At 33.2% G+C, this 27,986-nt stretch overlaps 3 protein-coding genes across 11 annotated transcripts; 2 read left to right on the top strand and 1 right to left on the bottom strand.

Annotated features, from left to right (window-relative positions):
- Window positions 1-55: 55 nt before the first annotated feature.
- ATS1 (phospholipid/glycerol acyltransferase family protein) lies at window positions 56-7,823 on the bottom strand. Its single transcript, XM_022303736.2, has 13 exons — window positions 7,270-7,823; window positions 6,011-6,108; window positions 4,855-4,941; window positions 4,653-4,750; window positions 4,004-4,061; window positions 3,429-3,530; window positions 3,267-3,328; window positions 3,060-3,170; window positions 2,819-2,897; window positions 1,741-1,860; window positions 1,551-1,664; window positions 675-851; window positions 56-387 (listed from the first exon to the last, which is right to left on the bottom strand). Exons 1-12 carry the CDS (start codon window positions 7,556-7,558, stop codon window positions 717-719), a joined length of 1,353 nt encoding a protein of 450 aa, XP_022159428.1. The 5' UTR covers window positions 7,559-7,823; the 3' UTR covers window positions 56-387; window positions 675-716.
- Window positions 7,824-14,468: 6,645 nt separating this feature from the next.
- On the top strand, window positions 14,469-18,312 carry LOC111025901 (NAD(P)-binding Rossmann-fold superfamily protein). Of its 2 annotated transcripts, none has more exons than XM_022303812.2 (7): window positions 14,469-14,741; window positions 14,953-15,025; window positions 15,154-15,242; window positions 15,331-15,386; window positions 16,619-16,765; window positions 16,973-17,098; window positions 17,811-18,312. In XM_022303812.2, the coding sequence occupies exons 1-7, from the start codon at window positions 14,647-14,649 to the stop codon at window positions 18,089-18,091; spliced, it is 867 nt and encodes a 288-aa protein (XP_022159504.1). In that variant the 5' UTR covers window positions 14,469-14,646; the 3' UTR covers window positions 18,092-18,312. The 2 variants fall into 2 exon arrangements, with proteins under 2 accessions (XP_022159504.1, XP_022159503.1); XM_022303811.2 differs by having other exon boundaries at window positions 14,944-15,025.
- A 1,309-nt stretch (window positions 18,313-19,621) lies between these two features.
- LOC111026079 (inactive poly [ADP-ribose] polymerase RCD1) lies at window positions 19,622-27,920 on the top strand. Of its 8 annotated transcripts, none has more exons than XR_015791508.1 (9): window positions 19,627-19,822; window positions 20,229-20,336; window positions 23,067-24,305; window positions 24,677-24,921; window positions 25,223-25,305; window positions 25,720-25,908; window positions 25,996-26,091; window positions 26,228-26,310; window positions 27,658-27,920. XR_015791508.1 is itself a non-coding variant. In XM_088125141.1 (9 exons), exons 4-9 carry the CDS (start codon window positions 23,188-23,190, stop codon window positions 27,712-27,714), a joined length of 1,788 nt encoding a protein of 595 aa, XP_087981267.1. In that variant the 5' UTR covers window positions 19,629-19,822; window positions 20,229-20,336; window positions 21,959-22,458; window positions 23,067-23,187; the 3' UTR covers window positions 27,715-27,920. The 8 variants fall into 8 exon arrangements, 6 of the variants coding, with proteins under 6 accessions (XP_087981269.1, XP_022159742.1, XP_087981267.1 ...); XR_002603662.2 differs by having other exon boundaries at window positions 26,225-26,310; XM_088125141.1 differs by lacking the exon at window positions 26,228-26,310 and adding an exon at window positions 21,959-22,458 and having other exon boundaries at window positions 19,629-19,822.
- The last annotated feature ends 66 nt before the right edge of the window (window positions 27,921-27,986 follow it).

Below are 27,986 nucleotides of genomic sequence, written 5' to 3'. Positions count from 1 at the left end.
AAAATCATTATTCTACAACGATCTATGTAGAATAGTATCAACAGAGAGAGAAGACTGGATTACAAACTAAACATATAATTCATGAAACGTATAAACATAAAAATGACAGTAAACATATACACTTTAAAAATAGTACGAATTACCACTATGATGAGTCTTACTAAGAGATATGAAACATCTGTACATTACCAGGAGAGGCCAAGTCACTGAGGCAGCTTTGTTCTGGACATATACCACATTCTTGGGGTAGGGATTGGCTGGTACATCACAAATTTTCCTCAAGTCGTCGATGAGCAAAAGAATCGATTTCCTCTTACAGTTCACGAACGAAATTAATGGCCGGTCTCGTCCTGTGAGCTTCAAATTTATGTCAAATTATCTCCTGACCTGCACTTGGTAAAAGAAGATGGAATGATAAATTGTACAGAAATCCAAATAGAAGAAGACATTCCATAAATACTCTTTGGGGTACTTTGTACGTCCTCATTCAAAAATTTGGTTTTTATAATTATATATATAGTATTCGTTTTCACGTCAACATCATCATACCAAAAACATCTATTTCCAATATTTGGCTCCAAGACGTTAACAGTTTTTCTACTGTAACTCAAGATTTTCAGCAAATATCAGCAGATAATTCAATTGCATTTTTCCAAAAAAATAAATTGAAGTACCTGATTATCAAGTGAATTGATCTTGAAAATGATTATAGACGACTAAACCCAAGGTTGTGACAAAGAGACATCCGCGGTTGATGCTCCTAGTCCTTGTCTGCCGTAGATAGCCGCTTTAAGCAAACTGTATTGCATGGCCACGGAATCAAACAGTGCCTTCGAGTATGCTTCTCTGGCCTGCCAAACAAAGCAACTTGTACATTAGGAAAGAACCCATATAGACCCTAAAAATGTTCTTTAGTGCCTACATCTCACATCCTTGGTTGGCAAATGGATTGAAATATTTGATATAACATTGACCAGTTGATTTATATTTCAATTGAGTAGTTAGCTTTAACCTAAGGAAGGATACATAATAATATGAATACTTCTATAGTCAGGAAAGGCCAAGACAACGAGTATGGTATTTGAGAGAGAATTTTACTTGGCTCCTTTTGGTGGGATGCTTTCTTAATGAAATCTTTGTTTCCCATTTAAGGAGAAAAGAAAGGGGAAAAAACATCCACTTGATATCCTGAAGAAAGTCTGTGCAGAGTTGTCATGTTTCCCTTTTCAGTTTTGTACAAAAGAAATACGATCTTCAGTTATTCACATTGAAGAAAACATCACGTCATTTAACTCCCAGGTTACCAGATTATGACCAAAAAAAAAAAACCATTGTAGTTTAGGTATATTGCAACAGTTTTGTATGGAAAAATCTAACACTTTGAAGAAAGCTTGAAGCTTAGAAATAAAACTATTTGTTTCCAAGATCTCTTACTCTTATAGATTTAATAGTATAGTACGTATAGAACTTTTTATGAATCGTAATAGTATCAAGCACAATATTTTACTACCACTCACTCTCTTTAAGAATTTAAATAATATGAGACAGACCTCGTCAGGAGTTTCATGGGCAGCAGCAATTTCAGCGAAGCTGATTTCCGGAGCCACAGACAATCCCGCCCCACTAAAGGAAATTACTCTTTTTTCTCCAATTTCAACTTCTACCTGGAAAAATTAAAATGAGTTAATAGATGAAAAGAATAATTATATTAAAAATGAATAAAAGGGACAGATATGATACCTGTGAAGGAGGAGGCATGATGTCATAACACAATAAAGCAAGAGGAAACAAATGCCCAGGAACACCCGAATGTTGAATGAGCCTTCTCATGTTGTCCACTGAAGAAGCATCAAAGGGTGCCTGATCCTCTCATATCAGTACGAACTACTTTGATCTTATAAAAAATTTAATATAAAAATTTCAAAGACATAAATGAACTAAAATGGATTTGAACACACCAGTAAGAAATGATGAGTAAAGTGTTGAAAATGAAGAATGAAGGAGAGAATAGGCTTTTGCAGGTCTTCTTTTTATATATAAGAAATAAGTTAATTTAAGGAATGAAATGCACAAAAGGGGGAAATTCCCAAGATCCAAAGGAGATAAAGAAAGCTCTCCAATTCAAGATAATGCATGAAGTGGAACAATTACGAAATTTCGACCAACTTGGAACTACAAGAGGAGGCCACAAGACTATGATACCCCACACCTCATTCACTCAGTTCCCACTATTTTGGAACTCTTCCAACCAAGACCGTCAAATATTTTCTGAATGCATTCAACCACAAAACAATACTTTTTTGTTAAAAATAAAACCACCTAATAGATGTTGGAAAACGTCTTTAACATTAGAGGAAAGCCCAAGTGGACATTGGAGACGTCCAGTAGCTTTTACCAAAGTGACTTGCTGGTCTCCAAAGTGAAGCAAGTGTGAACAGAAAATTGAAAACTCCTGTCCTTGGTCACCTAAGAGAATTTCCTGGCTTGATACTCCAGTTCCAAAATTTTAAGGATTTGTTGAAATTTTTATAATAGAGCAGATCATCATGACTGATCATATTTCCAACAGTACACTTCACCAGAACATCTTCACCCATTAGCACACCACCAGATTCAGCTATATTCCCACTTTTTATTGTTGTTCTTATGGTATGTGCATGAGAATCTAGAAAATTATTACACTAACTACTGACATAAAAATCAAAACGCTGGAATGAAAATATTTTCTAAACTCAATAAATGATCAAAAGTTGAAAACTGCAATAAGATACTCGATATGCGTGCAAATTTGTCTTTATACAAGGTAAAGAGAACTTACAGGGTACCATTCTCCAGTCAATGGATCTGGTCGGTCCCTACCACCACTGGGTGCAATCCATATTAGTTGCGACCCACCCCTATGCAAAATTTTATCAGTTATGGAAACGTATAAATGGAAAATAAGAGAGAACATTTTGAGGCTTAAAAGACGGTAAGATATTTGGAATCCATGAATCTATGACAGGTAAAACAAAGCGTAAAAAACCAGCTTTTTTTCCTTAGCTGCTAACAGTAGTTACCTTAAAAGTAATGCCATCTCCTTCAGACTCCGTGTGTTCGCTTTTCTTTTCATTTCTGCAAGCTCGGGAACATCAAACATGTGCTTTTTTGAATAAACACAAATAAGATTCCTGCATAATGGATGTATAAATTGAGTTTTTTCTAATTTTGTAAAATAATAAAGACATATATAATCAAATAAATTGTAAGGAAAATTTTATGGGAACCTTCCAATGCTGAAGGGCTTGCAAAGAGGGTCTGAAATAACTCTATCCCCTGCCACATAGATCTGCAACACAGAAAAGACACTTGTTTATGCCAGTATTTCTTAAGCGCCCTCAAAATCAGAGCCGAACACTGCATATGTATACTGAAAATAATAGGCCTACCATGTTTTCAGCAATATATGGATTTGTCTTTTCAAGCAACAATGAAATAATAGCTGGATCTGCTTCAGTCTGATGATTTGATATCAAGACAACATTGTGACCCTGCAACATGGAAGAAATAAAGTTTCTAAAGACACAAAACAGGGGGAAAAAGAGATAAAGAAATCCATAAAATAACAGATGTTAAATCTCCAAATGTTGCTTTTTTCTCTTTAAAAGATTGTAAGACCAATAATCATGAAGAATTGCTTGGAAAAGTACTATGAAGAAACATGTCAAGACATATGAAAGATACAAAGGCTATTGCCAATCATGGGACACAAACAAATTTACGAGCACAGAAAAGCAAAGAAAAAAGAAAGAAAAGAAAAGAAAAGATAGAGAACTGATATTTTTCCTTTGTAAAGCAGTTAGATTTTTGTTCTTGGATATGGCAATTAAAGAATCAAATATTTACATGGTAGTTAAACCAGTGAGGGATCGTCCTCACTTTATGAGATAAACAAATCTCAGCAACGATCAATTAGCCCATGATCATCACTTAATAAAGAAACTTGATGATTGCTTATAGATACCTGCTGGAGCTTCTCGTCTATATCATTGAAAAGAGAAAGGTTACCCACGAATGAATTTCTGCAGAAAATTGTCGATCAAGCTTAAGGACAGAGGTCAAACATACAGGAAAAAACTGACACTCTTAAATTAACAAGTAGTTTAAATTGGTCTTAAAAAGATTGCTTTCAGAATCAAAACTTGCATTGCTCTTTCAATTGATCATAAATATTGATCGGAACATATTTGATTTGATCACATGAACAGCCCAGATTAAGAAAAGAAATAAGTGAAAAGTAAAATATATCATAAGATAAAAATTGTGAACAGAATAATTGATGAAAACTAACAACCTGTGATGCCATCTATAGAAAGTTTTTTTCCCTGAACAAATGAAGCAAGAGAAAGACCACAAATACCATCAACCCATGCAAAATGGCTCGCTCAATCATGATTCAAGCTTTATTCGAAAAGCATAGACCATGTTATGTTTAGCAAATGTCACAAGTCCATCACAATTTTGAAAAGCATGAGCTCCAACAAGTTTATTTCTAGAAAAGCATTTCCTAACGAAGACAAATAAAGGCATGTAATTTCTCGAAAAGAGTATAATCAGAACCAGTGGCTGACAACAGATCAGAAAAGGATTGTCAGACCAAATTTCCAACTTACCCAAAATCAATCAATGGACGGACATAGTTCTGACCAAACATATAGTAATCAAAAGGCTCTCGAACAGCTTTGTGATGTGGTGAGAAGACATAAGGGTCCTGAAATATTACTGCTATGTCTCAGACAAGAGGTCATTCAGTAGCTGTCCTGTCTATGTTAAATGCTTTGACATAATTTTAGTTGATATAAAATTAAATATTACCTCCACATCCAAAAATATGCGATCTAATGCAACAGCCATGTTAGACAAAACAATTTCATCTGCCTTTGGATTTCCACTCTCAATAACCTGAAAATAAGGGATAGGCATTTAATACTTAAGAGTGCACCATGATGGAAAACAAAAGACAGTAAAATTAGGAGGAAAGACAACATTGTATGGAAAAAACTCTGGTATTGGGATAGCTAAAACCCATGGTCAATGAATCCAAGGACAGAGACAAATATAGCAATTCTTGTTTCACAATTAAGTGCACGATATTATGGTATCTTTATGACAAACAAGGACATTTCAGTTCTGTCCCTTCACTTTATGATGCAACAACTAAATTTCATTTTTCAAGGTCTAGAACACTAAACAATTACCTCTTTGCATCTTTTTTATGAGAACAATCTACAGATTGTAGATAAAATATTTTTTTAGTAAATAAATAAAATTGAATTTTTTAACTCACTATGATAAAGAAGGCTATATCCCAATACCAGAAAGTTAAAGGTGTAGAAGATGATGGCGAAGAGTACAGTAGGTCAAAGATTTTTAGAGTTAAGTTACATTACAAAGAACCTACTCACAACCTTTAATAAAAAAAGCTTCAATAATATGACTAGCTTTCATACAACCTGCCTCCTTACAGTATCTGCATTCATTTTGGCTCAGTGTGTTTCCTATAATCATTTCCGATGGTCCTTGTAAGAATTAGATTCCCCCAACAGCTAGACTTATGAAATAATGACATTAAATATCCTATCCTATCCTATCTTATACAAATTTAAGCTAGGAATCTTCGATATTAAATTTTTAATTAATGTAGTTAGGAATGCCCTTATTAAAATTAGTCAAGATGTTAAAAAGGATCCTCTGAATAAATAAAAATATGAAAAAGACCTCTTTATTTCAAAGCTATGGCCTCTCTATTTCATTAGTCTAGGCTCCAAATTACTATGAAGGAAAAAGTCAAAAGCAACCATAAAAACTTAATGAGGCAATGGAAATACAAGTGAATATGATAGAATGGAGGCACTGAAAAATATAAGAAAATTTCCCACATGTCAGATAATAACATCTATCAAATAAAATAATATATCTGATGGATGTATAAAAAATAAGACCAACAAAAATTTACAGTTAGAATATTTACGGCATTTCTATAATTTTGATACAATTCTTCCATTCCTGCTGCAACATTTGAAGGCAGCTTTCCAGCTTCTGCTTCCCTCCTGATGCAGGAGAGCAGCTCTGCAGATAAGATAAATCAACATTCTGCATATTTTCTTTACAAGATTGCTTTCTTCTGAAAAAATGATTTTACTAGGAAATACTAAATGACCAAATTCAAATATGATCTTTTGTACTTCAGTTAGAACCCATCACTGTCAGACTGCTAGGAAACTCTGGGAAATTGGAAGAGGCCAGATCATGTTTGGGTGGTGGTTGTACAACAAGAGGAACAAGAAACAACTAAAAGAAAGATAGCTGGAGAATGGAGATGTCTGATATGAAAAACAACAAAAAAATCATTGCAACAAAGACCTAGTCAAATGATAGGATTAAGTTTCCTCATAACTTGCGCCTTGAAAAAGAATAACAAACATATGTAATAATAGATGTATATAAACTTAAAGCAAACATAATGGCACTCGTTCACATCCCCAATTTTAAAGTAGTTCTCCCTTCTATCTATAACCCTCTCTGATCAGGAAGGGATTCATCGCCACTCAAACAAAAAATTTCCCCACTACGAGGTTTAATAACATGGAGGGAGGGAGAACGGTATCGTAGCCTCAGACTAATCAAACTTAAACAAATTACACCATCAAGCCTCAAATATCCCAAGAAAAGAAACAATATAATATAGATGCTCGATACTGATAACATCCAGAGGAGGAACGAGAAGAGAATAAAAGGCCTAATAAAAGATACTCGATTTTTCAGGTACAAAAAATAGAAAAGATATTTTCAATTCAGTTATATCCAGCTCAGACTTCGCAAAACATGATGCGAAATTAGCAAAATTTGCAGAAGAGTGAACTGACGCACATTAGAATTCAGTGAATGGATTAAGTGGAAGCCCGCTCATAATCACCGGAAACGGTTCTACAAATATTTCCCTTTTATAATAACCCGATTATAATTACAATCAACAAACAATAAATTTCGACCATAAGAGAAAAGTAAAAGAAGGGGAAAAAAACTAAAACACGCAGAGTTGTAGCTCATTAAAGCATTAAACAGAAAGCAGGGAACGCCAAAGAGGAAAAAAGGGGGAAAACAAAACAACCGTAACCAAGTCTGAGCGCAGCAACCAACCAAATCGCGTAATCCCACGAATTCCAGCTTGAACAAGAAAACAAAGAAAAAAAGCGGAGAAGAAATAGAGAGGAAAGCACAAGAGCATACCTTCTCCGGAATGAACATGGAGAAATACGCGGGAGTGAGGTGAGTCCTTCCTTGTTTGAGCGGCGGAGGTAGCAGCAGCAAGAGCGGCGGCGGCGGTGTGGGCGGAGTCCTCATCATGGAGGAGCTCCGCCATTGGTCTGGAGGTGGAGAAGCGGAGCGAACAGGGGCAGGAAAACTTAGGAAGGAGGTTGAGAGAAGCGGAGGAAGGAGGGAGAGAAACCCTAGGAAAGGAGAAGGAAAATGCAGAGGTTGAAGATGGAGATGGAGGAGTGGAAGAGAGGATAAACATAGCAAAGAAAATGGAAATGGAAATGGAGATATTAAGTGGAGGAGAAGAAGTCGTACGTACAGATCCAGAGGCTTGGCTTTAACTTTTAAGCAGTGAACAACGAAACAACGGGAGTGTTGTATTCTATTGGTGTGGAGTGTGAAGAGGATTGGGCGGATAAATTGGGAACTAAAACACCTCCTCCCTCGCACGTGCTTCCCAAACGGGACAATGCCGCGGGGCCCACTTCTCAAACTTTTCGATTTCCGAGAGGATGGAGTGGAAAACAAGTAATTTCTTTTTCTTCAGAAATTTCCCAGTGTTCCATTTTGACGGCAAAGTATGCGTTTTTTTAAAATAATTAAAAACGAGAGGTGTTTTTTATTTGTTTTCCATCGTTTTATTTATTACCGGGTCTCCATTCTTACTTTGATTTTTGTTCAGACAATAGGTGGAAATTAAAGACGCACTTTGTACTCATTTTAGTTTTTATTTTTAAAATTCTGCTGGAAAACGCTACTTTTTTTCTTTTTATTTTATTATCTGCCTTTCAGAAATATTTTTTAAAACTAAGCTGAATTTTAAAATTTTAAAGATTTTTTTATTTATGAAATTTGAATAGTTAAGAAATCTCAAAATATAACAAAACAAATTGTGAACAAACCAACCCTTCTTTAAAAAAACAAAACAAATAATGCTTTATCCCTTTTATGCATTTTCTTAAAATAAACTTAAAATTTTAGCCAAATTTAAAAAACAAATTTTAAATTTTAAAACTGCTTTTTTTAGTTTTAAATTTTTGGCTTAGAGTTCAAGACTCCTCAAAAGATTGACAACAAAATAAATAAATATCTAAATGAAATAGTCTTTAAGAGTTTAATTTCACGAATTAATTAATAAACTCAAACTTTTAAAATTTGAAGGAAGGCTACTTATATCTAAACCTTGTTGAGTTATTGTAAGAATATTCTTGTATACTAAATACTTAAAGAATGTATACTAAAAATAACTATTAATAAACCAAATGTTATATCTCAAAAAAATGAATACTAATAACAATAATATTAAAGGGGGATAAAAAATAACATTGTAAATAATTTTTGAAAGTTTAAGTTTAGTTTTTTTTTTTAATAAAATTTGATCAGAACAAAAAAAAAAGAAGGAAGGAGTTTAGTTCAAACCTCGCTCGTTTTCCTTCTTCGCTACTATTGTTTACTTGAGTTTGTTTATAAAAGTATAGAAATTGAAATGAACATAAAGATTAAAAACTATATATATGAACCAAAATTGATATTTTAAAAGTGTTGGGATTAAAATGAGTCAAAGTAAAATTTAATACAAAATTGGGTATTAAAACGATGTCGGACACGTGTCTGACATCGCTTCTATGTTATCGTAACATTTTTATGTCGGGGGTAGACCTGCCCGTTGTTATAGGTGCCCCTAAATACAAATATTATATATTTATTTAATGAAAATACATAAACAAAAGTTATAAAAAAATTAAATTAAATTTATTCTAAAACCTTTTTTTTTTCTGCAAAGATGCCCCAAATAAATAAGTGGGATGAGAATAAGGACTGTGTGGAGAAGTTAGTCTAAATTAGAATTTCAAGAACCTACGGTACTTAAGAGAGAGATAGAAAATGATAATTATTGGAAAGACCTAGACAAAGTGTTAAGACATGGTCATCTTGTAATTTATTTCTCATATCATATTGTCATTCCATTTTGAATGGGTAGGGATTATCATTTTTCTTAAAATGACCAGACCTACAATAGGATGAGAATTCCAACTTCCTAAATTATATATATATTTTTTGTTTTATACAAAAAAAATAGGGATTTTAGGATAATAATAAAGAGTGCACCACTAATAATTTAAAATATATTTATTAATTTTTATAATTTTACATTAACAGGAAAAAAAAATAGGTTAACTCATACAAAATATCACTAACCTATTATGGATGAGAAAATCTCAATTTAATTTTCTACAATTCAAATTCCCTTTATTTAAAGAATTCAAAATGGAAGATATATTAATTTTGTTACGATTCAAGGAAGATATCATATATTCAAAACGAGAAGATATCCCGATTAATTCTAGAGAGATCACGATTCAACTCCTATAGTAAGCCAAATCCTAAAGATATGCTCACAACACTCTACACTTTATACTCAACTACTCTGATTATGACTTAAGCATTGGAGCCTATGTATAGTAGCCACACTGGTCTTTAATACTATTATATTTTGGAGGTAATCCCAGAAAGTCAAATTTCTACCTGTTTAAAATTTTTCCCAAAACTTTTTAAAAGGTTTGGTTATACTTTTTAATTTGTTTCTAAATAAATCATTCAACAAGAAACTCGCCGATGTTTGCTAGATATTTTAAAGAGTTATTTTTTCAAAAAAATTAAGATTTGAGGATAAAGATAAGATTTTCAAAACATAAAATAACAATATTAAAAAACAAAAGGCCGAGAATTTCCTCCACTCTGGGATATTCTTAGTGACGTATTTTCTGTCGTTGTAGAATGTTTTTCTCTCACCGATTGAAAGTCAAGACTCCACCCCAAAAATTTATAATAATAAATAAAAAAAACTCCCTCCAGCCAAACGTGTTACCACTACTGCACCATTTATGGGATGCATTCAAAACCTTTTAACATGTGAATTTGGAGAATAAAATTTCCCCTTATTTATCATGTTCATGATTGCTTTTGCTCTCCTTTTCTGTGATTTATGACATATCTATTTAATAAATTTCTCCTGGAGGGAGAGCATGAAGTTAATTATGATTTAATATTTGGAATGAAAGAAATAACTGAATTTTTTGAGACAAGTCTGGGCTATTGGATAAATGTTTTTGCAGCTGTGTACAGTTTAACACCCTAAAATTGGAGTGCTCTACCCACAGAATTCTTCAATAGTAGATTGGGAGTGTTTGGTTTGATATTTCTTTTAGGCAAGGGGACATCATATTTTCTTAGCCTTTAGGCTGTTTGTTTTCCTGATGGAAGCCTCCGTTTGTTTCTTATATTAAGAAAAACATTGCACCGTCGTCACTCTACCGAATGTTACATGGAGGATGATAGATATTTCATTTACATCAGATCACCATTTAGAATCATTTTCTAAAATTTTAAATTAAACTGTTAGTGTTTTAAATGACAGAAACATAGGTATAATACACAACACGTCAAACTATTTTACTGATTCAAAAAATTTCATACTTACATGTTTAACACGAAACTCGAAAGTTAAAGTTACTTTGAGTTCCTTGTTGTCTTCGTTCACTTGAATATCGATACAAACTATAGCCCATGGCTCGGAACCATGAATTGTCTTCATATAACTAATAGGTTTTTCTTCGAGAAAATAAAACAAATATAGTACTAACCAACAAGGACAATAATCCGACCTTAACAAGAAAGCATTTCGTTTTTTGCCCATACGTGATTGTTCGAGTTAGCTTGCACGTACTTCTTAGTCATTTTAGTACAACAAATAGATGATGGATTCGAACTCATGACCTCTTAGTCATGGACATGTACCAATTAAACTAAACTTACGATAGCCAAAACGTCTATGTTCATTTTGTGAAATTATTGGTACAACTATTATACAATTGATAAATATTTATGGGTTCTTTTGGTAATTTGTCGTTTATTATTTTTCATGATTCTCTTTTTATTCAAACCATTAAAATTGTTTGTAACTGTTTATTATTTTTTGTTTTTTTATTGTCAATTTATTTTTTTGGTAATTTGTGAAATTAATGGTATAAATATTATACCATTGAGGAATATTTATGGGTTCTTTTGGTAATTTGCCGTTTATTATCTTTCGTGATTCTCTTTTTATTCAAACAACTAAAATTATGTTTGTAACTGTTTATTATTTTTTGTTTTTTTATTGTCAATTTATTTTTTTCCCTTAAATTTGAGATTGAAAAAAAAAATAAAAATTTTATATAAAATTTTAAAGATTCAAATTAGATATTTAAATATTCCATGTCATATTTAATTTTTTGTTTTTATTATGCATTTTAAAGGTAAAAAGTGATAAAATAATTTATAAAAAAAAAGTGAGAGAAACAGATAAATCCATAGACATAACAGAAAACTCACATATTTATGAGGATATGAGATATCCTCTCTCATTTACCACATGGTATAGTGGATAATGGATCATTCTTCTTTTTAATAGTTACAAATATTGAAACAAGCATACTGATAATAAATTTAGGAAAAAAATAAACTTATCTCTGATCAAGTCTTGACAACCTTGAATGTTGGACAACTATTGAAACAAGCATAGCGATAATAAATTTAAGGAAAAAAAAGAAACTTATCTTTTCGTCAAGTCCTGACACCAGGGTTCAAAATGTCGAGAAACATGTCGATATCGACATAGGGGGAAAAGTCGATTTTTCCCCATGTCGTCGACATGTCTTTTTTTTTTCCTCTTCTTTTTTTTAAGGTTATTTTATTTTCATCATCTTCCTACTATGTCGCTACAGTCTATAATTTTCTCACATCGATGATTGTAATCTTAATTTGTTCAATGAAATATTCAAATTTTAATATCTATAAAGTATAACTAATAAGATTTGAAATTTGCTCTATTGATAATTTCTAATCCAATCTAGTCCTAAATTTGCTCTATTGATAATTTCTAATCCAATCTAGTCCTTACTTACACGATTGAACAATAAATGTAATATATTGACATATATAAATATTGAAATAATCTTAGAATTTTTAAAAGATAAAATATTATTATATATGAATAGTGGTGAAACATGAATAGAATAAGTAACTTAATTAATACCTAAAAGATAATATTGGAGGATCTAATGCACTATCTTGATAACTTTGATATAAATTACAATAGTCTTCCCCGATCATCATAGATTGAAAGTTTTGAAGGTAGTTGTTCAAATGAGTAGAATATGAAGCACATATGGATCTCATTGGTAGATAATTTGGATGAATGACATAATCATGAGGTTGAGGTATATTGAAAATTGTGTAAATTTGATTGGAACATTGGATTGATGATTGATTTGAAAATGTGTTTGAAAAATGTGTAAATACAAATTTGAAAAGAGAAGTAAGTAAAAAATAAATAGGTACGAGTTAATTAGAATTTAGAAATGTGTTTGGAAACCAAGTCGGTAATTATCTCATTTCCAAATGAATTCTAGTATCAAAAACACTAAAGAAGTAGTCAAAAGTTTACGATTAAAGTTTAGTTTACATATTCAAATAATTTCCATCAATCTTCATTAAAGGAAAAAATATTTTTTCGATAAAATATTTTTTCGATAATTCTATCGATATTAACATTTTCATAAGTAAAATGGTCATATTCTTACATTTAATGGTTAATTATAGGCTAATTAAGCTATCATTCAAGTTTTATTTGCTAATTCAAAAAATTTCCATCAATTTCCACAATTTTCATTATTTTTCTCGAAATATCCATAGACATCGACATTTTGAACACTGCCTGACACCCTTAGAATATTGGAAAAGTAAGAGAGATAAATATAAAAGAATATAATTAAAAAATAATAATAAATACATTTTCAAATTTCCAATAATAACCAGGATAAAGATAGGTCATCGTCATTCAAGAGATAGGTGTTTTCTATAAAATGAGATAGGTATTTTCTATAAACTTATACTCCATTCATGTTCCCATGAATCAAACATTTTTCAATAGTTTTTTTTTTATTGTTCTTTAAAAAGCAATGTAATAAAAGTTGTGTAAATTTCAAATTTTTAGTACATATTTCTCAACTTTTTAAAATGCTTTAAAAGTTGTGTTTGTAGTTTGCGTAAGAGGATTATTGGAGGACAAATTGTAATTTAAAGTGCACACACGACACAATAAAAATAAAAAGTTATTCAACTTTTTGTAGAAAAAATGTAGCACTAATAACTTAGCAAACATTAACTTAGATGGACAGCCTGTCAACTATTGATTGGAGATATATGCCAATTACTGTCGAGCTATTTCGTTTTGACGTCAAGTAGAATTATTTAACAAATGATAATGAAAAAAGTTAAATTTAATCGTCACTTTAATAATTGTGTATGTAGACTTTTAATTGTTTTTTTTTAAATACAACATGTGAAGTGGGAGATTGAATTCACAGCCTCATAATTGGAGTTATATGTTAATTACCTCTAAACTATGCTCGCTTTGACAATAAACTTTTAATCGTTGTTGCATTTATTGTTAAAAAAAATGATATATCCATTAAATAAATTTAAAATATTAACATGAGTATAACTTAATTAACTGATTAAGACACGTCTCTTGAATCAATCAAAATATTGTAAATTCGAATATTCGCTTAAATTTAAATTCAGCCACCATTTCATGACAAAAAAAAAAAAAATCAAAACACACCACACATCAAAGTTGCTGAATGATAATGATTAAATAAAGTCACAATTCAAAGTTGAACAACAAAATAACAAAAAGTTTGAAGTTTAAGAACTACAACGCAGTAAACAAAACTATAATGTTAAAACTTAAAACTACAAAAATTAAATGACATTTAAGAATTATTTTAATATTTTTATTCAGCGAGTTCCAGCTGATTTTTTATTTAATTTTATTTTTTGCGCTATATTACAAATACTAAGTGGACTTCCTTTTTTTTATCAAAAAAGAAAAAAAGACTCCCTTTTTCCATACATGAAACGTCTAAGAATAAAAAATGAAAATCTCAAACGGTAAACATGCCAAAAGAAAAAAAAAACCAAGAATCAAAATAATATTAAATAATTAAAATATACCATTAAGGCTAAAAACAAAATACTACATATTTCAAATATTTTCATTTGCTGAAAAAAAAAATACTATTATTATTATTTTGTTTTTTTAATTTCTTTTAACGTCGTCGTGCTCGTGTCACTCGGTGGAAAACTCGTGACGAGTGTTTTAGGGGCTTCTGCCACCAGCAAGTGCTGAAAAAATCCACAGCCATAACCAACTCAAATTCTGCAATTCAGCTTCCTCCATTGTTGTCCACACTCCAATTTCTTAGTGGTTCCGCGATACTCGCATCGCCAATTCCACGCAATATGGCGTCGATTTTCGTCACACCTGCGGTTTCGTCAGCTTCTGCTCTCCCAAGAGTTTCGTTCCGAGCTCGCTCCGACCTGCATTTACAGAGCCGGTTTGCTTTCTCATCTATTGTTTCTACTAATTTTATCGTTTCAGTAGTTTTACATTCAATTTTGTTGCTCGCAATTTCGCGCGTTTTTCTCTTTCATGGCTTCGCGGTGCTCTCAAGTCTTTTAATGGCGTAACACGGCTCGAGTGGAGACCAAATCTGTTTGTAACTAGGGTTTGCTTTGTCATCTCGTTTCCTATTTAAGTTCGTGCAGGTTTGGAGTAAGATGCCGCGTCGCGGACGCTCCAACTGCTATAGATGTAGTGGCTGATGTTAGAAGTGAGAAGGTATACTCCGTGTTAGACCAATACATTTGAGTTTTCTTTTTGGTAATAAGTTCTGTCTGATGACTCTGATCCTCTCAGCAAATTGATCATTTCTCACTTATATGCTTGTGTGCTTTTTATCTTAGTAGGTTGTGGTCTTAGGAGGCAGCGGATTCGTTGGTTCTGCTATATGCAAAGCGGCGGTATCCAAGGGCATTGAAGTTGTTAGCGTGAGCAGGTCTTGTAAATAACTTAGAATTCCTCTATCTTTCTTCATGATCGGTTTGACCACATGCAGTTTCATTCGAACTTCATATAATGTGCAGGTCGGGTCGTCCAACAGATACAAGTTCATGGATAGATCAAGTTACTTGGGTTCCAGGCAAGTGCCTTTGGTGTGCCAGCACCATGGAATGTTTTATCAACTGTTGCGTCAGAAATTTTAGGCAGTAGGTAAAATATAGAATATTGAATTATCTTGAATAAAAAGATGAAATAGGTGCTGCTTCAATGGCCTACATCTTACAATCCTTTTTTTTCCAATCATCTTGATTTGGCCCTGTGAAGTGAGAAAACCCTGTATTTACTTGTGAAGATTTGTATGCGTGGGGATCACGGAAAAAGGATAAATAATTGGCTCGAGGAAAAAAATGTCAACTGAGGAGATCTGTATTAGGGAGATGTGGGGAGGAATGTTTGCTAAAAATGTCATTTTAGGGGCGATGTGATTTCGATCTCAAACTTTTGCACCTTTTGATATCTAAAGAAATAAGGGAATTCCCGATGTATAAGCATAAAGATCAAAGGAGTTACAATAGAGATTCCCAGGGCTGTTCTCAGATGGAAAGAATAAATAATGTAAAGTCTCATTTTGGTATCCTCTCACACCTATGTTCTAATCTCCAATGACAATATTAATTGGAAACGTGAGACAAAACTCAATCTCTTGTTGTAATAGATTGGTAAAGGTAAAAGGAACTGCTTTGTTTGAAATTGACCATATTTCATTTTGCCTGAACTTGATAATTGGAATTAAAATGTTCACTGTTTAGAAATTATTGGCACCTTTCTCATTGTGGGTGCAAATAGTTCTTTAGGAATGGTCATTGCTGAATCATATGTACACAAATAATTAGCTCTTCGCATTCATATATTGTCTAAATCTTTATAGACTTTTTTTGCATTTGAATATTTTGAGCAACACAATATTACCTTATTTAGATTCCATAGGCCACAATGAGATTGAAAATGGCTGACAAAGTGCTAGGCTGTTGGTAAGTTGCATGAGCAGGTGGGGTCCTTAATAAGGGTTTGATGTATTTTTGCCCAGAGAACTCTCAGGACATGTTTTGCCTCCTCCTCTACCTGAGTGTGTGTGTGTGTTTTTTTTAAAATTATTTATGGTCTCTGGTGTGTCCATAGCTAGTATTCTGAATGAATCTAGGTAGTCTTATACTTTGTGGCATTCAATCTATAGCTATAGAAAAAGTTTAGGAAGCTTGTACTTGATTGTTATGACTTATGAATGAGCTATAGTCGCATCCTATTAGAAAATAAATACTCCTTCTCTTCTCTGTTCACGAGGGTATGAAAGATTCACTTTACAATATTCAGGAGATGTTTTCTACGTCAACTGGGATGACATACTTGTTGGGGCTACGGCAGTGGTATCAACGCTCGGAGGTTTTGGCAGTGAGGAACAGATGAAAAGAATTAATGGCGAGGCCAATGTTGTGGCTGTGAATGCGGCTTATGATTTTGGTAAGCAATTTTTAGATTGCACATTGTAATGAGACAAAAATATCAACTGTCATTAATCCTGCTCCAATGTCCACAAGTCTGTAACCCAATCACCCTGAGGTTTTCTATATAAAATTCCTGTTGCTCTGATTGACTTATTGTTATTTTTATCATCGGGTTTGGGTACATTACTTATTGCACCATTCTGAAGATTTTTTCTCGTGGCAGGAATTCCCAAGTTCGTCTTAATATCAGTCCATGATTACAATTTTCCTTCATTTCTACTCTCATCTGGATACTTCACTGGAAAAAGGCAAGCAGAGTCCGAGGTCCTCTCCAAATTTCCAAGATCTGGTAATTTTCTACACATCTTTCAATTTTTTAAAAGACTGAAACTTAGGTCCTTATTTGCCTACAAATAATATGGAACTTGGAGGTCTTTGTTTTTATTCAAAGTATTTTAAGTGAAAATTATTTCACTTAAAATACTTTGACTTGAAGACAATCATCCCTTAGTCCTCAAAGTGTTACTGTTGAAAACCGAGAAGGCCGATACGTCTAGGAAGTATTTCCTGTCAACTTATCCAACTATCCAAAAACTGTCTTTAAGGTATTATAAAAAACTAAATTTACCTGTCAACTTATCCAACTATCCAAAAACTGTCTTTAAGGTATTATAAAAAACTAAATTTACCGTAATCTAACAAACTTTTGGGTTGATTGGTTATTTAACATGGTACCATAGCATGAGATTATGTGTTCATGTGTTCGAACTCTGATTTCCTCTCCATTTAATGTTGACTGCGACTTGTTGGCCTTGTGCAAATTTTCAAGTTACAAGTGAGCGGAGGGTTAAGGTATCAATAAAAGACTTAAATTATCGTAATCCATCTAGATTGAGTTATTGGGTTAATTGGTGATTTATCCTAGTTAATCAGCCTTTGGTCAACCTTTGGCTTTTGTTCTTGTAAGATGTTCCTCATCTGAACGGTTAACATAAAAGGAGGTTACATTTTCCAAAAAAGCAGTCAATTCTCTCCGTGCAACATTTTCCATTGACTTGCAGGTGTTGTACTCCGTCCCGCTTTCATATATGGGAAAAGGAGGGTGAATGATTTTGAGATTCCCCTGAATCTGGTTGGAGAACCAGTGGAAAAATTTCTATCAACCTTTGGAAACTTCATTAAACCTCTAAGTTCCCTTCCAGCCTCTGACGTTTTTCTTGCCCCTCCGGTCAGCGTCGACGACGTGGCGCTTGCTACTGTCAACGCAATCACCGATGACGATTTTTTTGGTGTTTTCACAATTGAACAGATCAAGGAAGCTGCAGCAAAAGTTAGAGCGTGAAATGGCGTCTTTTCTCAATTGCTGCTGAAGAAACACACCCAATGGTTCGTAAGATATCATAATATTGGAAGTTGGGTTCTTTAATCATAGTTGTTTTAGGACCAACCCGTTTTATAGTATACTTTATTATTATTATTATTATTATTATTATTTTTGAGAAATCGTTTTATAGTATACCTAAAACATTCATCTATAATGCTATAGTTTCATACATTCCAGTATATCCTGCCAGAATAATATTTGATGCTATAGTATTTTATATAACCTCTTACGGGCTCGTGAGGTAGAAACAGCGATTCACTGTTTTATTTAGGTAAATGGTTTGGTGTGGAATGTGGATTGCATTAGTTATCTCTTTCTTTTTAATATTTACTTTTACCTTTTAACTTTTAGGGAATGGATGGGTGCTTTAAACATTGAACTATTATTTTTAGAAGTAGACAAAATATGTAATATACAAGGTCAAATTATAAATGGTAAATTTAAACGATGAGATATCTAACTTTTTTTTTTTTTTTTTTTTTTAAGGTTGAGGATTTAATTTTTCCTAATGTATTAAAAAAAGTTCAATTAAATTTTGATTCAACAAGCATATGTCATTTCATTTGGCAACCATAACCATAAACTATGTTCTTGTCAGGTTTTAAAATTATAGTTATTTTTGGTTTTAAAATTCTAGTTTATGGTCATCTTGACTTTAAAATTTATAGATTCATAGGTGAAATTAAATTTGCAATTTAACAAACTAAGAGAATATGAGATGAATTTGATTTTACGACTATATATTCAAAATAACGTCATTTAATCTGTGTACTTTTAGTTTTAGAGTTTTACTTTATTACGGTCTACGTACTTTCAAAACATTTATTTTAGTTCTTGAATTTTTTAACTTTGATTAATTACTAACTTTCGAAATGTCTATTTTCTCTTAGAAGAAGTCTATTTTCATCCATTAATTTTTGTATTCATCTTACTTTTTTTTCTTTCTAAATTGTAGTACAACGCAATTGTCAATAAATACAAAGTCATCCATTTTTATATTAAAGAGTTTTTCACTGTGTATACTAAAACATATATTATAAAAGTATATGAATTAAAATTATTAAAATTAACAAAAGTTGAAACTATAGGAAGTGAAATAAAGTATATGAATTAAAATTAGGGAGTGAACTAAAATATATATATTGAAAGTAAAAGGATATATGTTTTCACTCTAACTGTTTTTGTTAGTATGTATATATATATATATATATTTATTTTATTTTTATTGGTTTGAAAAAATATTTATTTATTTTTATTGGTAGTTATAAAACCAAATGTAGAAATTTGAATTCGTGACGGAAGGGAATTAATAATTTTGCATTTTTTTGCATGTGTTTCAAGGCTCCATGTAGATCAGAAAAAACAAAGAACCGACTTGACAAATAAAAAACAATCGTACTGGGGGCCGTCTGCAAATTGTAAGATGGAAACGACACCGTTTCTCAACATCGTTATCCTCGCGAACTTCGGGTCCAAGTAAACTTGGCTTTCAAGTCGCAATCGTAAGGGGACTGAACCGAGTCTACTTCCCCCACTCGAGTCAAAATCGGTTGGTCTCCACTCCAACGGCGTCGTTCCATCTCCTCCTGCGCCTTCGCTACGCCTTTCTTGCTGCCCGCGAAACGCCCCGGAAGACCTAGATTCCCTTTATCCTCAATTTCATCCATGCGTTTCATTGCCATATTTCCTGTAATTCTCTTTCGATTTCTTTCCCGATTTTCAGTTTTTCGTTACTTGATTTGGTCTTCGGCTTCTCCAGAGGAGTTTCGTGTTTTTGCTTTTGATTTAGGGTTGAGGTTGCGATTCTGAGGCCTTTTTTGTGCATTTTATCTCTCTGTTTCTGCTTTCACGATTATGTATGTACGAATCGGGTTCAATATTCACTCTGTTGACGTTTTGGTACCGATTGATGCTGTTGTTGCAGTTTCTGAAAAGGTTGTTGTTTTCTGAGATCGTGTATGCTTTGATAATTCGTTTTCTTGGATAGGATGTTTCTTTTGGGTGGATTATTTTAATTTAATTAATTTTTTACCGATTCATGAATTCTCCCCCTAATTGCTTCTGGTGATTGATTCTGGTTTCTTTTCTTTCTAAGGATTTGAGTAGTATGTTAGCTGCTGGGTATAATTAGATTGCTTTGGTAGCTGCGCAAAATGGGGAAAAAGAGCCTCTTGTACAGGATGACCGCCGACTGCAGACAACGGTATTGTCTGCCAGGAACTATTTAATTTCATGCAGACTAGATCATTGTAATTTAGAAATGTTTTGAAAGATTATGTTTTAAGCTGTTTCCCATCCTTTTATTTTGTTTGGTAAATGATTAGAAACAGGGTTCTTTGATAATGATATGCAAAGGCTAGAAAAGCCTATGTAAGCGGAAGGTTGGAAAAGGCTCTCCAACTGGCTATGATCACAGATACAGGATAATTTTAGAAAAGCTTATAACAAGAGGCCTAATAGGAAGCTATGATTATGAAGATTGATTGTAGTCCTGGATTGTTATTAAACTGTTTTTGTAGAAATAATTGGTGCCTCGTGGTACTCCAGGATTTGGAGATTTATACATTTGGTTATCATCAAGGTGCCAAATGTTTGAAATATGCACTTTTCTTTTATTGCCTCAATGATTTCTGCATTTATTTTTGTTATTTTTAAATTTAATTGTCACTTGGCAATCTGTCTTTTATGTTATCACTTTGTTAAACGAGTTCCTTCTTATTCTTCTTCTCCTCATCCTTCTGTGAAAGCTTAGATCATTAAGGAACTTGAGTAAAGCCCATTTGTAATTTGAGAAAAACTAGATCACGATAGATTGAAGCTGTTATTAGAAAACTTCAAAATGCCATTTTTACTTTTGACGGTTTAAGACTAATTTAATTGAAACTGTTATTAGATCACGATAGATTGAAGCTGTTATTAGAAAACTTAAAAACTAGGTCTCTTACTTGTGTGAGAATGAGATCAGGCAATTTTTACTTTTGATGATTTAAGACCCGCATGAATTTCTGAAGGGTTCTTATTTAATTAGACTAATTTAATCGATCAATATTGAGATTAGAAAGTATTTCTTTAAGAAGTTTTTAAATTGGTAGTTCACAAGACTTCAATAACAATCAGGAGGAAATATTACAAAAGAAAAAACTTGATGAGACATGATATCAATCAAACCAAAAATTCTTCCAAACGATGCTTATAGAAAAAGAATTAATAATTATAATTAAAATATTATTATTTAGAGAGAACCAGAGGGAAGTCCTGCAATGAACAAGCATCTCTACTGGTGAAAAATTCTGTTCTTCCTTATCATGCAAGTATACCAAAGAAGACTTATAAATAGATAACACCTCCCCCTTTTGTTTGAAATTGTGGCCAAGCAATAAGTGAGTCAAGCCTTGGAGGGTGGAAAAGGGGGCACACCACTGAACATTTAAACTTAAAGTATCCCAAAGACGTCATTACACAAATGAGTGTAAGAATAATATATGAAGTGGTGATCTTGAGATTATGAACTTTTAGGGCAAAGAGGGATACAACTAGGTGACATATAGCAACGGGGTTCCTTCTTTGGCTTGTGTGAGCTTTAGTAATGTCACCTATAGCAGAATTCCTTAGGAAAGGTCTTATCCCAAAATGGAAAAAATCTTCATGCTTCTTGGCCATCTTTACTTTTTTCTCACGTTGACTTGTACATTAATTGCTTATGAATTATGATGAATTATTATATGATATAGATTTGATAGTGGTGTAAAGAAGTTTTCTTAAACTTTTGTCCAAACTATTTACTTAAAGCAGTGGATCTTATTTTTGTTTTGGCATCATATTTAGATTGGACAGATGGCACTCCAATGTCCAATTTTGTTAAATCTGTCGAAGGCTGGATCTTGAATCTATTATTCATTTTCTGGGCTTGTTGAATGGTGAATGAGCAGAACAGAATTGAGCAGATACAGAAATCAAATGTGTAAATATTGGTGAAGAGAACTGAAGAAAATGTATGGAATTCAATTGGTGTAAATATCAGTGAACTGGACAGAACAGATCAGATGGTGTATATATAAGTGAAGAATAAACAGAAAATTAGTATGGAGATCTTCGTTGATATTTTATATATGGTGCACTGAGTTGGAAGCTTGATTATAATATTCCATGGACCATGGAATGTTGAAGCCAAGGAGCTGTAAAATTGGTTCTTTTTGTGGTTCTTATAGAATAGAATCTCACCATTCATGTCTATGGAGGGCTTTGAAGACCATACCAATTCTTTTATTGTTGACAAGCTTAAAACTGATGCTGGTATTCTGACTTACTATGAAGGAGCTACGAAGGCAGTGATATCTTTCATTTGAATCTTATCCAAACCGATCCATCTGTTGGAACTTACTGTATATTAAAATTGAGATTTCTGGAACAGGAAGGAAATTTGATATGATGAAGATTGCCTTGGTTTTTTTATTCAATGTCTTTTTATAAAATTTTCACTTTTGTTTGCATTACTCATTTTCTAGTAGGGGACTATTTTCTATACTGTTATTTGCAACTTTGCTTGCTCCTGTTTCAGTTTTGCTGTATTCTTGAGGCTTACGCAAGAAATTGTTGAAAATGAGATACTTCTAGTTTTTCCCTCCTACAGGATGCAGAAAAGTTTTATATTTAGGACTCCTTATTTCTGAAACAAAAATAATGTCATTTTACCATGGCATAAGCTGAAAATATCTTGAAAAATATTAGGAATTATTCGTCATATTAATATTGTTTCTAGTCATTTGATGTTCTCCCACAAAAATTTTCTTATCTGGAAGTTATAGCATGTGCGTGTGCCAAGTAATTTTCTATAACATATTGATGCTCATACTGTGAGCATTATTGTACTTTTTCATAACAAGAATCTGCATGTTAGTAAATTGAAAGTTAAACAATTAAATTTGTTTTGCAGGGTTTATGAATTTTCTCAATTGCATGGTTTATCTAACCCCTGGATAGTGAAGAGGCGATTTGTAAATATTCTAATAGTTGACCTTTAGGATATAGTTTGTAGATAAGGATTGTTCTTGTAGATGAATATGGAAACGAAGTTAACTAAGGTTCTGCATAATGGCCAAGAGATTGTTGTGGGTTTGAAGAGAAAAAGGGAAAATCAAGGCACGGCACATGTTGGAGCTGGTTGCAAAGCATTTTTGTCCAAGTTGACCTCATCTAGGAATAGACATGCCAAGTGCAAGAGACTTGATGACTGTGAAGTCAGTTCTGGGACATCGAGAAGATCTTTTCTTAGAAACTATAAAAATTTTAGCAAAAGTGGACTTCCCCAGAGGTTTTTATATTACGAAGATGGGGATTGGATAGATTACCCTCAGATAATTGTCCAGTTGATTAGGGAACAATTTCAGATAAGAAATGCGGCAGTTGAAGTGGAAGTTGATGGTCGTCACTTGCTGCTGGATGCTTTGTATATGATCCAAGTGGAACTGAAAACAGGTGTTCAGCAGCACATTGCCTGGATTGATGACAATGGTCAATGTTTCTTTCCAGAATTTTATTCGGGTGGCACTGTAATGCATCAGTTCCACGATTATGAGCTGGAAGATGGTTCTGCTGTTGCATTATCAGACCAAACAGGAATGAGAGAGATCAATTTGCATCTTGAAATTGGAATAACTGAAGCAAATAGTTCTCAATCAGAAGAGTATATTGAAGAGTCAAATAGAGATATTAGGATCTCTAACATCAAAGAAGAATCTTGTGATAATGGTGGGGATTGGGAAGGCAATGAAAATAAAAGTCGGAAACCAGTTGCTGAAATGCAGGAGGCTGTTGCTGGAATTAAAGAGATTGATTGTTATATGACACCTCCAAACGAACTTATACAGTCAAATGTGGATTCTGACGATGTTAAAAATATGTTCTTAATGGGCATGGGATCTATTAAGAACATTGAGGTACTTGAGGTCAAACGCTGGTCTAGTCATTTAATGCAGGCTAGATTGGATCTGTTTAAAAAACAAATAGAGATAACCAAGAAGAATCGTGGGAATGCCAATGTTCAGTATGGTTGGCTTGCTGTGAATAAGGATGTTTTATCTGGTAGCATACTATATGGGGCAGGTCATTGTGGACCGAAGCTTACATCCTCATATGGTGTTCACCTTTCACCTACAAGCTGTGCACATGTTAGGTATGCATACTATCTTTCATCAGTTCAATAGTGTATGAAATTTAATGGTGGTTTATTGTAAAGATCATACAGTAGTTCTGTTTCTATGAGTATTGCGGACCTCTCAACCCTTGTAAAGCATACTAATGCTGGTCGTAATTTTCTGTTGTTTAAATGGACACCTCACGCCAAAAAAAAAAAAAGTCATATAAAAAAATCACTTCTTCCATTTTCTTTCTGCACTATATAATTATTAACAAAAATCATATTATGGTCATCACAATCTGAAACAGTATATGAACAAATGCAGTATGTTATTTTTAGCTTGCTGTTTGGATAACTCTTTTCTTCTGCTTAATTACTCCTTAAGATTAACTTTTGCATTGGTTTAGTGCAAGTTATTGCGATGATGATGAAAAAGGCGTTAGATACATAGTATTCTGTCATGTGATATTGGGAAACGTGGAAGTTGTCACTCCTGGATGTGGACTATATCATCCCAGTTCTGTGAACTTTGACAATGGAGTAGATGACCTTCATAATCCAAGTCAATATATAGTTTGGAATATGAATATGAACAGTCACATTTTTCCGGAATATGTTGTCAGTTTCAAGGTATCATCAAGTCCTCAACGTGGTAAGTCCTCTTTTGGTTTCTATTTCTCATTTCATGATGGGATTATAATTCTTTTTGAACCTTGCATACTGCATGTACCTTGTTTTTTAAGGACAATTGAACCGGTCCGGATGCATGCATGACATGGTATTTTATTTATTTAATCTCTCTCTGCTCTCTCCCCCTCCCCTGTTTTGTTGCCGCGGGGGGGGGGGGGGAGCAGTTGTGGAGATCCAAGTTACTATTTAAATCAATTTTTTTGGTTACTTTTTCATTCTTCGTAGACTTATTAGAGAGGTTTTTGGTTAATGGTTATTTGTAGGGATTCTGGCTGCAAAAAATGGAGGTATTGATACTGAACGGCTTCACGACCAGTTGCAGTTAAATTGCTCTTCGATTGAATCAGTAAGGCATCCCCTGGAGTTGATGCAAGAAAGATTATAATTTCGGAGTATGGATGTAAATGAATATATTTCTTCTAATGGGAAGGATAGGAACTAGGAAGAAGTTTTTGATTTGATAAGCATCATTTTTCTCCTTGGTGCTCCCTTTCAAATTATTTCTCTGTCTAACTCTAATAGGAGATTTATGCCCTTTCTGTAAGTATGATGTAAGTTTCCTCTATGTTATTTCAAATTTTTTCTTGCATCCACAAAGAGGAAAAAATAGGTTTTTTGGAACAGTTAAAAGAAATCCTCTTAGAACACAGAAGATGAACCGGTGAAAAGAGAGGAAGTTTAGGACGCTCAAATCATTTTAGCTAGATTGTTCTTTTTTGTTTCATCTCTACTTAATTTTGATGGGAAAGTCTTTTACTAGGAGGAGGATTGTGTGTCATCGCCAGCTCCTGTAAAGAGATGTACAGGAAAGCTCGTTGACCATGGATCTAGCTCCCTGAAGACTCCAAAGTCCCCCTGGATGCCCTTTTCAAAGTTGTTTAATGCCATTTCAAAAGAAGTCTCTCTTAATGACATGAAATTGGTGAACGGTCATTACGGCTTATTTAGAGTAAGTGAAAGTGTCTATAAGCGCTTTCCTGTATCTTTATTTGTTTAGTGGATGGTCTTGATACTACTTTTCTGGGTAACTTATTAGGAAAAGAAGATCAGTAGGGACGAATTTATTAGCAGGTTGAGGTCCATTGTTGGGGATCCGTTACTGAGGTCCACACTAACAAGTCTCCAGTGCAAGGTATGTTTTATGTGTGTATATTGTCAAGTTCTGGTATGGTGTGACAGTGTGATGATGGTCAACATCGTATTTACGATTTTCTTTTCCATGAGAAATGCTATTTGTTTGATTAACATGATAAAAGGAAATGTAGAAGCCCCCCCGAAGGTGAGGCCAAATAAGCCTAAAAACCCCTGGAAGTTTCCACCAAAGAGCAATTGCAAATTGGCAGTTTAGGAGGTATGTTAAATAAAGATAAATCACAGATGGGAGAGGCTGGGAAGAGTGGCTTGAATCAAGGTCAACCTCCCCCTTCCCTTGCATAGATAAGAGTTCTTTATAAAACTTGGAAACCGTTGGATCAGTCTATCCTCTTCGGTAAAGAAAGTATTATCCTGCTCGTTTTCAGGTTAATGAATCCGTTTCCATGAATGCAATATCATATGGCGGGTGGTTATTACCTTAATTGTGGTCATCGTGTTATCTATAGAACCACAACTGGAAACCATTTTCCTGTTTTATTGAAGCTTGATAAATTTGTAGTCAGTTATTATATATCTAAATTTATTTTCCATGAACTTCGAGAATTGCATTCAGCCCCACTATACATCTTTCAGAAGGAAGAAAAACGATTCCTGACTTTGTGACTGAAGTTTGAGCCCAAAATGGATCGTCTGTATTTGTTTAAACCACACTTAAAACTAGAATTCCACATCTAACTTGATGAATTCCCTGAATCACTTCAAAAAAGTGTTACTTCATGCCTTGGTATAAACTTGATGAAGATTCTGTTATCTGTTCTGTCCTGTTCAGTGCTCTATTCTCATATCATGCTGTGGGCTTTCGATTCTTTATGGAAGCCAATCTTCACAATACTATCGTCTACTCTTCATTCTTGTTGAGGTTTACGACAGAAGGTTTCTCATGAAAATTTAATCTTGAAAATGTTTGTTGTTTCAAAAGACTAGAACTCATCTCCAATTCTAGATTTGCTGGGAGTTTTTGAAACTTCTTGCTCAACTTAATCACGCATATGGCTTCCCCCTTAATGCTAACAATCTTCTCTCCTTGGTGCTTGCAAGGTCATCCTTTCAGAAAAGAAAAAAAAAGAGAGAAAAATCCTTTGGTTGACGCCTGTTAGAATGTTCTTTGTGTTTATGGCTAGAGATAACCATAAATCTGTCAACACGAAAGAAAAGCCTTTCTGTCGTTTTTTGGATTTTCTTATTTTTGTGACATTTTCCTGATAAATTGAGTACTTTTACTCCCATTTGCCAGAATTTTTTTTTTCCTTTTTTTTGTTTCCCTTTAAAAAATGAATGTTCTTAAGTTTGGGCATTGGGGCCTGGTTTTTCTCTGCCTCTTTTGTAATTTCATTTATCCAACGAAATTTTTTATTCAAAAAAAAGTTTGCACGTAAGCAATGATTTTTGAAAACAGAATCAAAATCAGATCTATTATCTTTAAACGTTTGTTATTGAATACAAATATGTTTTATTTTTTGAACCTTCAATTAAAATGTAAATAGTGGGAAATTGACATTGTAAATTCTCTGAACATAAGAAACTATAAATTTTCTTGTTTCAGGTGCCTCCGAAGTCTCCATATACTTTCAAAGTTCCAAAGGAGGAGAAAGAATGTTGAGGCTGTTGGTAAGAGTCTGTGTTTCGGTGCTTTCCGTCTTGGAGGTTACTATGTACATGGTATCTTACTGTTATTTTGCCTTCGAATTTGTCGACCTGATTTGTGAACATCTCGATATAAGCTATGTGAGACAATGGTTATTTATTATGTACACTTCTCAGTTAATTGCAAATTTATGTATACTCAGTCAATTGCTTTTATTCTTATATTACCTTTTGCATCACAATTTCCTACTCTCTTACATATTTGTTCACAAATTTCTAGAACTCCCT

The sequence above is a fragment of the Momordica charantia genome, assembly GCF_013281855.1.
Source record: "Momordica charantia cultivar OHB3-1 chromosome 6 unlocalized genomic scaffold, Mcharantia_2.0 BLBB01000006.1, whole genome shotgun sequence".
In the NCBI taxonomy this organism is placed as follows: domain Eukaryota; kingdom Viridiplantae; phylum Streptophyta; class Magnoliopsida; order Cucurbitales; family Cucurbitaceae; genus Momordica; species Momordica charantia.
This window is presented reverse-complemented; position numbering and strand designations above follow the sequence as displayed.